The sequence below is a fragment of the Phyllobates terribilis genome, unplaced genomic scaffold, assembly GCF_046119375.1.
Source record: "Phyllobates terribilis strain yellow unplaced genomic scaffold, ASM4611937v1 Scaffold_56__1_contigs__length_8794411, whole genome shotgun sequence".
Lineage (NCBI taxonomy): Eukaryota > Metazoa > Chordata > Amphibia > Anura > Dendrobatidae > Phyllobates > Phyllobates terribilis.
Window position 1 is genome coordinate 4,204,304 of NW_027362816.1, and position 11,384 is coordinate 4,215,687.

Genomic DNA, 11,384 nt, shown 5'->3' on the forward strand with positions numbered 1-11,384 from the left:
TTCTGGTTAAAACATTTCCCACATTCTGAACATGAAAAAGGCATCTTTCCTGTGTGAATTCTCTGATGTCTATCAAGATGCGCTTTCCGGTTAAAACATTTTCCACATTCTGAACATGAAAAAGGCATCTTTCCTGTGTGAATTCTCTGATGTCTATCAAGATGCGCTTTCCGGTTAAAACATTTTCCACATTCTGAACATGAAAAAGGCTTTTCCCCTGTGTGAATTATCTGATGTTTGATAAGACTTGATTTCTCTGTAAAATATTTACCACATTCTGAACATGAAAAAGGCTTCACTCCTGTGTGAGTTCTCTGGTGCTTAACAAGATTTGATTTCCCTGTAAAACATTTCTCACATTCTGAACATGAAAAAGGCTTTTCCCCTGTGTGAGTTTTCTGATGTCTAACAAGAGCTGAGTTGTTGTTAAAACATTTCCCACATTCTGAACAGGAAAAAGGCTTCTCCCCTGTGTGAGTTCTCTGATGTGTAACAAGATCTGATTTCTGGTTGTAACGGGTCTGGGAGACGGAACCTCTGAGCTTCTATACAAGGGGGCGGTCCTTGTAAGGGAGCGGGTGGCGACCAGGGAAGACGGGCTGGAAGTCACAGCAGGTGAACAGGACAGTCTCTGAGTGAACGGGCTGAAGGTCACGGCAAGTGACCGAGGCAGTCTCTGGATGAACGGGCTGGTGGTCACGGCAAGTGACCGGGGAAGTCTCTAGGTAAAGGGTTGGTACGACCTGTGGCGGCTGATGATAGACGTGAGCTCCCAGGTGAGCAGGCGAGAGTCTCTGGATGAACGGGTGGTCACAGCATGTGACGGCGGAGCCTCCAGGAAGACCAACAGACAGGCGGCAGATGAGTGCTCCCAGGTGAGCGGGCAGAAGTCTCTGGACAGGCGGGTGGTCACGGCACGTGACGGCAGAGCCTCCGGGTAGGCAAGCAGACAGGTAGCAGATGAGCGCTCCCAGGTGAGCGGGCAGGAGTCACTGGACAGGCAGATGGTCACAGCACGTGACGGCAGAGCCTCCGGGTAGGCAAGCAGACAGGTAGCAGATGAGCGCTCCCAGGTGAGCGGGCAGGAGTCACTGGACAGGCAGATGGTCACAGCACGTGACGGCGGAGCCTCCAGGTAGGCTAGCAGGCAGGTAGCAGATGTGCGCTCCCAGGTGAGCGGGCAAGCTGGTCCATAGACAGACTGACAGGATTAGTAAGGCAGACCGTCGGACCTCAGACTAGCAGGCAGGTAGCAAGTAATCAGGCAGGAATCTGACAGGTAACTGGCAGGTAACTGGCAATGGGACCTGAGGGCTGAAGCACAGGTGAGACACAGGTGCAAACAACATTGCTCGGGCACCTCCATTTTGGAGGAGGTGCCTTATATATGGTGAAGTCCTCCGGCCATTGGCCGGGGACTCCTTAGGACGGCGCGCGCGGCCCCTTTAAGAGGGAGGGAGAGCGCGCGCGCCCTAAGCACAGTGGCCGGGAAGGAGCGCGCGCTGCCAGCAGAGCGGGAGAGGGACGCCGGGCACGGAGCAGAGCGGTGAGGGGAACAGCGTCCCTGCCTAGCAGAGGGCAGGGACGCCGGCGCTACAGTACCCCCCCCCTTTAGGCCCCCCCTTTTTTAGGCCAGACAGAAATTTAGCTAAGATGAGAGGGGCATGGATGTTCTCCCGGGGCTCCCACGTTCTCTCCTCAGGACCAAACCCCTTCCAATCTACTAGAAAAAAGGTCTTTCCTCTTACCCTTTTGGTGGCAAGAATGTTCTCTACCTCAAACTCGTCCTCAGCAGAAACCGGAGCAGGAGGCGTACCTGTAGACTTGGAAAAAGAGTTAAGCACCACAGGTTTGAGGAGAGATACATGGAAAGAGTTAGGGATCCGTAAGTTGGCCGGGAGTTTCAATTTATAGGCCACCGGGTTGATCTGGCTGATGACCTTCAGAGGACCGATGAACCGAGGCCCTAACTTGTAAGAAGGTATCTTGAGTCGGACATATTTAGATGAGAGCCAGACTTTATCTCCAGGACGAAATTGTGGAGGATCCAGGCGTTTTTTGTCAGCGTGTCTTTTCATCCGTTCGGACGACTGAAGGAGTGCGGATCGGGTACTCTCCCAAATGGAGGAAAATTTGCTAACGAGAGATTCCGCAGCCGGGTTGTCCACAGAGGTGGAGACAGGAAAAGGAATCCGAGGATGTTGACCGAAGACTACAAAAAACGGGGATTTGGAGGAGGATTCGCTCTGGTGGTTATTATAAGAGAACTCGGCCCATGGTAGGAGATCCACCCAGTCTGAATGATGGGCATTAACGAAGTGCCGGAGGTAACTGGTCAGGTTCTGATTGATCCGCTCCACTTGACCATTGGACTGTGGGTGGTAAGCGGAAGAGAAGTCCAGGGTGACGTCTAGCAGTTTACAGGTGGCTCTCCAGAAACGTGAGGTGAACTGTACCCCACGATCCGACACGATGTGGAGGGGCAGGCCATGAAGACGGAAGATGTGGCGGATAAAGTCTTTAGCCAGCTCGGGTGCAGACGGGAGGCCTGGCAGAGGAATAAAGTGAGCCATCTTGGAAAAGCGGTCAGCGACCACCCAAATGACCGTACAACCGGCAGAGACTGGGAGATCAGTTATGAAGTCCATAGCAATATGCTGCCAGGGGGCAGCAGGCACAGGAAGCGGAAGGAGGCGACCGGCTGGCAGGTGTCTCGGGACTTTGTTGCGGGCGCAGGACACACAGACAGAAACGAAGTCATTTACGTCCTTGTGCAGGGTAGGCCACCAGTAGTGCCGGGCAATAAGCTGGAGGGTCTTTTTCTGACCGGCGTGGCCAGCTAGTTTAGACGAATGGCCCCAGTGAAGGATCTTCTCCCGGTCAGGTACTGAAACAAACGTCTTACCGGGAGGGAGACGATTTAGACTCACGGGAGCCACTTGCATTACTCTGGCGGGATCGATGATATGTTTAGGTTCATCCTCGAGATCGGACACTAGAAAGGATCGGGACAAGGCGTCTGCTTTGACGTTTTTGTCAGCCGGGCGAAAATGAAGAACAAAATCAAAGCGAGCAAAAAACAAGGACCACCGGGCTTGGCGCGGGTTAAGTCTCTGGGCATGCTGGAGGTAAGCCAAGTTCTTGTGGTCAGTGTAAATTATTACCGGGTGAAGAGCCCCCTCGAGCAGGTAACGCCACTCCTCCAATGCCAGTTTGATGGCCAATAACTCTCGGTCTCCTATGGAATAATTGCGCTCTGAGGAGGAGAAGAGTTTTGAGAAGAAGCCACAAGTTACCATCCTCCCGGAAGATGATTTTTGAGTAAGTACCGCTCCGGCTCCAGAGGAGGAGGCGTCAACTTCCAGGAAGAACTGCTTGTTGCCATCTGGGCGATGCAGCACCGGGGCGGAAGAGAAGGCCTGTTTTAGGGAAAGAAAGGCCTCCTCTGCTTCGGGTGGCCACTCTTTGGGATTAGTACCTTTACGGGTGAGCGCGGAAATTGGGGCCGTCCGGGAAGAGAAGTGTGGTATGAAGAGGCGGTAGTAGTTGGCGAAGCCCAGGAATCGCTGAATGGCCTTCAACCCCTCCGGTCGGGGCCATTTCTCGATGGCAGACAGTTTCTCAGGATCCATTTGTAGGACGGTCTGAGAGATAATGTAGCCCAGAAACGGAAGCGAGGTCTGCTCAAAGAGGCACTTCTCAAATTTAGCATAGAGATGGTTCTGCCTGAGCCTGAGCAGGACCTGACGAACGTCCCTCCGGTGAGTCTGGAGATCCGGAGAGAAGACCAAGATGTCGTCCAGGTACACCACTACGCAGGAGTAGAGAAGGTCCCGGAAGATGTCATTGACCAACTCTTGAAAGACGGCAGGAGCGTTACAGAGGCCAAAGGGCATTACCAGATATTCATAGTGGCCGTCCCGGGTGTTGAATGCCGTCTTCCATTCATCCCCCTGACGGATACGAACCAGGTTGTACGCCCCACGGAGGTCCAGTTTGGTGAAGATTCTAGCCCCCCTCAGACGATCAAATAACTCCGGAATGAGCGGAAGGGGGTACTTATTCTTCACCGTGATCTGGTTAAGGCCTCTATAGTCTATACAGGGACGGAGAGAGCCGTCCTTCTTTTTGACGAAAAAGAAGCCTGCTCCCGCCGGGGAAGTAGATTTCCGGATGAATCCCCTGGCCAGATTCTCCTCAATATATTCGGACATCGAGCGGGTCTCAGCAGCGGATAATGGATAAATACGCCCACGGGGAGGAGAAGTACCAGGTAACAGGTCGATAGGGCAGTCGTATGGTCTATGAGGGGGTAGTGTCTCTGCTTCCTTTTTATTAAAGACATCAGCATAAGACCAATACGGGATCGGAAGTCCAGGTAGATTAGCTGGGGTAGGAGAAGGACGGACTGGATGAACGGGAACCAGACAGGTCTTATGGCAGCCCTGTCCCCAGCGAAGGACTTCTCCGGTCTGCCAGTCAAGAACGGGTGCATGTCTCTGGAGCCAAGGTAGACCTAGCAAGAGGGCGTGAGAGAGTCCAGGCAGAACATGGAAGGAGATACTTTCAGAATGCAGCATTCCCACCTGCAGAGTAATGGATTCGGTGATGAGTTGGATGGGGCGTGGTAAGAGCCCCCCATCCACGGCAGCAACAGACAAGGGTACAGCCAGAGGTTTGGTGGGGATGCGGTATTTCTCTACCAGGGACTGTGAAATAAGATTCCCAGCTGCTCCAGAGTCAAGTTGGGCTAGTTCGAAATAACGGTTCTCCCCGTAGACGATTGAAACTGACAACAGCAGGGATGGAGAGGATTTATTCTTGTCTAGGTGGACCTCTCTGAGCGAACCTAGACACAGGCGTTTCCCGACCTCTCCAGGCAGGCACGGATCCGGTGCTCCTTACTGCCACAGTAGAAGCAGGTCCCCTCGGCACGGCGTAAGTCCTGACGGGTCTTGACCATCTTGGTCTGGTCGACCTGCATAGGCTCAGCAGAGTGTACCTGGTAAGAGACAGAAGGAGTGACGGGTTTCTGAAAAGTAGGAGCTAGACGTGGTAATCTCCTCTCACGGGTGACCTCTCTGGCACGCTCCTGGAACCGTAGGTCAATCCGGGTGGTAAGAGTTATTAAATCATCGAGAGTGGTAGGAATGTCCCGACCGGCAAGCTCATCTTTAATACGGCCGGACAGACCCTCCCAGAAGACGGAAACCAGAGCGTCGTTATCCCAGGCCAGCTCCGAGGCAAGGGTACGGAACCGTATGGCATATTGGCCCACGGTGAGACTCTCCTGACGGAGGCGTAGCAGAGATGATGCGGATGAGGTCTTCCGTCCGGGTTCGTCGAAGACTTTCCGGAAAGCCGTGAGAAAAGCAGGCAAGTCGGACACCAGGGGGTCTCCTCTCTCCCATAGAGGATTTAGCCAGGCCAGGGCCTCCCCGGTGAGATGGGACATGATAAATGCAATTTTGGCCCGGTCGGAGTTAAACTGGTGGGACAAAAGTTCAAAGTGCAGGGTGCACTGATTTATGAAGCCCCGAGCCTGGGCGGAGTCGCCTCCGAAGCGAGGGGGTGCAGAAAGCCAGGGTCCGGGGTAGGATACCATGATATTAGTGGGCAGCGGAGCTGCCGGATTGCGAGACATGGCACTGGCGGAGGTTGTTGGTGGAGCAGTCAGAGTATCCAGGCGAGTATTGACATTCCGTAGGTGACCCAGGATGGACTCCTGTTGGGACCTTTGACGGGACAGTTCATGACACAGGTCCGAGAGCGAGGGAGCTTGGGTGCCACCGGGTTCCATGGCCCGAGCAAACTGTAACGGGTCTGGGAGACGGAACCTCTGAGCTTCTATACAAGGGGGCGGTCCTTGTAAGGGAGCGGGTGGCGACCAGGGAAGACGGGCTGGAAGTCACAGCAGGTGAACAGGACAGTCTCTGAGTGAACGGGCTGAAGGTCACGGCAAGTGACCGAGGCAGTCTCTGGATGAACGGGCTGGTGGTCACGGCAAGTGACCGGGGAAGTCTCTAGGTAAAGGGTTGGTACGACCTGTGGCGGCTGATGATAGACGTGAGCTCCCAGGTGAGCAGGCGAGAGTCTCTGGATGAACGGGTGGTCACAGCATGTGACGGCGGAGCCTCCAGGAAGACCAACAGACAGGCGGCAGATGAGTGCTCCCAGGTGAGCGGGCAGAAGTCTCTGGACAGGCGGGTGGTCACGGCACGTGACGGCAGAGCCTCCGGGTAGGCAAGCAGACAGGTAGCAGATGAGCGCTCCCAGGTGAGCGGGCAGGAGTCACTGGACAGGCAGATGGTCACAGCACGTGACGGCAGAGCCTCCGGGTAGGCAAGCAGACAGGTAGCAGATGAGCGCTCCCAGGTGAGCGGGCAGGAGTCACTGGACAGGCAGATGGTCACAGCACGTGACGGCGGAGCCTCCAGGTAGGCTAGCAGGCAGGTAGCAGATGTGCGCTCCCAGGTGAGCGGGCAAGCTGGTCCATAGACAGACTGACAGGATTTGGAAGGCAGACCGTCGGACCTCAGGCAAGCGGGCAGGTAGCTGATGTGCGCTCCCAGGTGAGCGGGCAGGCTGGTCCTTAGACAGACTGACAGGATTAGTAAGGCAGACCGTCGGACCTCAGACTAGCAGGCAGGTAGCAAGTAATTAGGCAGGAATCTGACAGGTAACTGGCAGGTAACTGGCAATGGGACCTGAGGGCTGAAGCACAGGTGAGACACAGGTGCAAACAACATTGCTCGGGCACCTCCATTTTGGAGGAGGTGCCTTATATATGGTGAAGTCCTCCGGCCATTGGCCGGGGACTCCTTAGGACGGCGCGCGCGGCCCCTTTAAGAGGGAGGGAGAGCGCGCGCGCGCCCTAAGCACAGTGGCCGGGAAGGAGCGCGCGCTGCCAGCAGAGCGAGAGAGGGACGCCGGGCACGGAGCAGAGCGGTGAGGGGAACAGCGTCCCTGCCTAGCAGAGGGCAGGGACGCCGGCGCTACACTGGTTAAAACATTTCTCACATTCTGAACATGAAAAAGGCTTCTCCCCTGTGTGAGTTCTCTGATGTCCATCAAGATGCGCTTTCCGGAAAAAAAATTTCCCACATTCTGAACAGTAAAAAGCCTTCTCCCCTGTGTGAGTTCTCTGATGTCTATCAAGATGCGCTTTCCGGTTAAAACATTTCCCACACTCTGAACATGAAAAAGGCTTCTCCCCTGTGTGAATTCTCTGATGTCTGATAAAACTTGAATTATCTGTAAAACATTTTCCACATTCTGAACAAGAAAATGACTTCTCTCCTGTGTGAGTTCTCTGGTGGTTAACAAGATTTGATTTCCCTGTAAAACATTTCTCACATTCTGAAGATGAAAAAGGCTTCTCTCCTGTGTGAGTTCTCTGGTGGTTAACAAGATTTGATTTCCCTGTAAAACATTTCTCACATTCTGAACATGAAAAAGGCTTCTCTCCTGTGCGAGTTCTCTGGTGGTTAACAAGATTTGATTTTCCTGTAAAACATTTCTCACATTCTGAACATGAAAAAGGCTTCTTCCCTGTGTGAGTTCTTTGGTGACTAAGAAGACTTGCTTTCTTGTTAAAACATTTCATACACTTGAAACAAGGAAATCTATTCTTTGCTGTGTGAATTTTTTGATGTTTAAGAAAAAACTTTTTGAGGGGAAAACTATTTCCATATTCTGACCATGAAAATGGCTTCTTAGCTTTAGGAGCAGTTAGTTTTTTAATGCTTATTTTATGACTTTGATTTTCCTTAGTAGTCGGTAATGAATCGGAAGATAGGACCTGTTTCAAAGGATCAGATGACACATCTTTGCTGGGAAGGGATGATGGTATATTTGGAGTAATAGCATTCTCTTCAATTGTATCCTGTGAGATCTCCAGCTCATCTGATTTGAAAATTGAAGATGTCAGCTGTCCCTCTGATCTCCTAGTACAGTCATCTGCTAAGTAAAAAAATATTATATTTGAATAAAATATTCTTGAAATTCATATTTTTGAACATTTCTACTTAATCTGTTGGTACAAATAGCAAGTTATGTAAAAATATTGAATTATTCACCAAGACAATGACAGTTCACAGTCTAATAGAAAACCTCATAGCATGAACCAGTAGAGCGTGGTGTCCAACTGTTTGTTCATTCTGCCTCCCAAATATGAAATATGCGAAAATGATACCAATAAAAATTTCTACTCATCTCACAAAAAACAAGCCTCCACTCAGGTCCATCATCTGTCAACGGAAAAACAGAGGTTTCCACATCATTAGTGGCTCAAAAACTCTTGAAAAGAAACATGGCTTTCATAAACTAATCCAGCAAAATCTGCTCTTCCAAAGTCAAATATGCTCCCTACTTAACTCAAATGGAAAGCACCACACACTACTAAAGCTCATGCATAATGCTGGAAGCTGCCTGATACAGCCTTGTTCTCCGCTGGTTAAGTCTTCTGGGTTCAGCTCCCATGTTGTGTATTTTCTTCTTAGTTTCTTCTTGTGATCCCAGCTCGTTTACTGACTACTATTGTGTCTTCTGATTTTGTATATTCTCTGCCCTCCTTGTTCTGATCCGGCCACCTGACTATTCTTCTTGTCATCTCACACCACAGAACAGCAGGCAACACCAAGTCCAAGCCTAGGGGTCTCTGTGTAAATCCAGATCCATGTAGAGGGGTTAAAGGGTGATGGGCAAAACTTTGACTATAGACAATAACACATCTAATGAAAAAATTGGAAAAAAAAAAGTAACTAGTGGTGAAACCTCTCTGGGATAATTAGAGTATGCTTCTTGGTAGCTCCAGGCAATTTAAACTATAGTAAGGGCCAATATTTTCTGTCAGATGAGTATCAAGAATAAATATACATTTAATGAGAACTTTTTATAATAGTGCAGAGCTGAGATGTCTTAAATTTAGAACTCGGGCATTTGGAAGAGGCAATGGAGACCTTTGTTGAATGACTACCAGGGAGTTACAGACTCACATATGTGAGGCCGGCCGATCCCACCACAATCAAACTATCATACAGAATGAACAGGTAAAAAAAAAGACAGGATAAAAAAATACATTACATCCCCAACAAGAATGTATGTTTGGGGGGTGGGGGGGGACTCCAACACTAAGCCAGAGTTGCACTTATTTATTTATGGTAGACTGTTGGAGATACTATGAGTCCTGACCAGAAGAGTAGAGAAAGTATTAGTGCCCCCCATTTCAGGATAAATTCCATCGAAATTCTTTAGGATCGATAATGTTATGTAATTTATGATGTGGAGTGAATCCATGAAACCAGGGCTCGAGCCAACACATCTCCTGCAGGCGTGAATAAATGTATATTACAGCTATCAGCCACGCACAGCTTAAAGATATATCATGGCACAGGTGTAATGTTTTTTGTATAATTTATCTATTTGAAGTTATTTGGTTTAAAAAGAAATTGAAAAGTCAGGATAAAGGGAAACTCTGTTGTTATTATACAGAAATTCACACTTGGTCCTCACCGCACGTTTAATGTTGTCGGTCATAATAGCGAGGTTTGGTCATAAAGACTGGACCTGGTCTTGTAGGGACCATATGAGCACATTCAGCAACACAGAATGGAGAGAAGGTAGATTAATCTAATAAGATATCAGGATTCTAGGAAGCCAACAGCATCATTACCCTCCACTTTCTCTTACAGGCTCATCATAATATTTTTCTTTAAGTGATTTTCTCACTTGTCAGCACTTTCTACATATGCTGTCATTTAGCTTTGTAGTTTACAGATCTGGGCAGGTAAAAGTCAGGATCTTCTAATTTCAGTTGGTAGTTGGATCTTCCAGGTTGTAAGTTCTATAGAAAAGGGCTTTCAATGTCCAAAGTCATTTGTACAATTTTTGGTGGAAGAAAAGGTTTTGGCCTAGATGCAAAATGGTGGTCACACGATTGTGATATGGCCAGCCTACATTACCAGTAAACCATCCACAGCCTGTGACTGAGAAGAATCTGTGACTTCTCTTCATTTAGTGGTCACTACTCACCTGGGTCGTCATATGTAGGAATCTCCTCTTTACACCGCTCATCACCCCTTTCATATGTCTCTATAGTATTAATATGGGTCAGATCTTCACCCTGAAAAAAAATATTGTACAAGTCACAGACAGTTGGAGAAGTCCCATCTATGATCAGCTCTAATCCTGCCATCTCCACTGTTCTCATTACACAAGTATAAAACATATAATACTGGTGGATAAAACAAGACAAATAGGGGAGATCTCGTGACACCTTCTCTCCATCTACCTGATCCTGAGGAACATTGGGATCTTCTTGTTTACAGTCCTGTGGAAGAAGAGGACGGGGACATCTCTCTGGTGTTGTCCTCTTGCTGGATAGATCTGGAGGAAACACATACAGGAACTGAATTCATTCTTTACATACAGATAACTATAGGTCGTGTGTATTTAGTCCTGTCTATTACCTGGTGATGTGAGGGGCTGGGGAACCTCCATCATGATGTCCTTGTACAGATCTTTGTGTCCTTGTAAATACTCCCACTCATTCATGGAGAAATAGACGGTGACGTCCTGACACCTTATAGGAATCTGACACATACAATGACAGTCATCCCCCAATCCCTTCATAGCTATACTATAAAATGTCTCAGCATTCCCAGCAATGTCACCTCTCCAGTCAGCAGCTCAATCATCTTGTAGGCCAGATCTAGGATATTTTGGTCATTCATGTTCTCATGTACCAGGTGATGAGGTGGAAGCCCTGTGATTGGGCTCAGGGTTCTTCCCAATCCCTCAGACACAGGGTCCTGACAGCGCTCACTAGAGGTCTTCTTCACTACTGTGTAATCCTGGTTATGTAGAGACACATTCATAAATCTCACTACAGATATTTCCAGAGTCCTCACCTCTCCAGTTCTGTCCACCTGTTATTCCCATAGATAAGAATGATGTAATGTGACGTCATCAGAATCTCTCACCTCTCCAGTAAGCCGGAAGAGGATCTCTAGGGTGAGGTGTAATATCCCCTCCACCATCTTGTCTCTGTCCATATCCATCTTTGATGGGTAAATCAGGAAAATTCTCTTATATAGAAGATCTTCACTGAGAGGATCCGATATTGTAGAGACCTGAATGAGAAGATGAGCGATGTAACATCAAAAAATCCTGTGTAATAATACAATTACTGGAGATAATAAGGGAAACATTTTAGATTTATTTTTTACAGTGTTTAGATTTCTTCTTTACATCTAGTAATAAAACCTATATATTTTAGGCCACAGACAACAAGCAGTTGCTTCCTTGGAGTCTGCAGCTGAATACGTTTCTCATAGACTCATCTTCCTTATTGCTAATTCTCGTCTCATTTACTGACACTGGAA

At 49.0% G+C, this 11,384-nt stretch overlaps 1 protein-coding gene across 1 annotated transcript; it reads right to left on the reverse strand.

The window, feature by feature from the left end:
• Window positions 1–6,970: 6,970 nt before the first annotated feature.
• LOC141192285 (uncharacterized) lies at window positions 6,971–11,004 on the reverse strand. The gene is made up of 4 exons (XM_073661779.1): window positions 10,674–11,004; window positions 10,470–10,593; window positions 10,033–10,386; window positions 6,971–7,959 (listed from the first exon to the last, which is right to left on the reverse strand). The coding sequence occupies exons 1-4, from the start codon at window positions 10,875–10,877 to the stop codon at window positions 6,971–6,973; spliced, it is 1,671 nt and encodes a 556-aa protein (XP_073517880.1). The 5' UTR covers window positions 10,878–11,004.
• Between the last annotated feature and the right edge of the window lie 380 nt (window positions 11,005–11,384).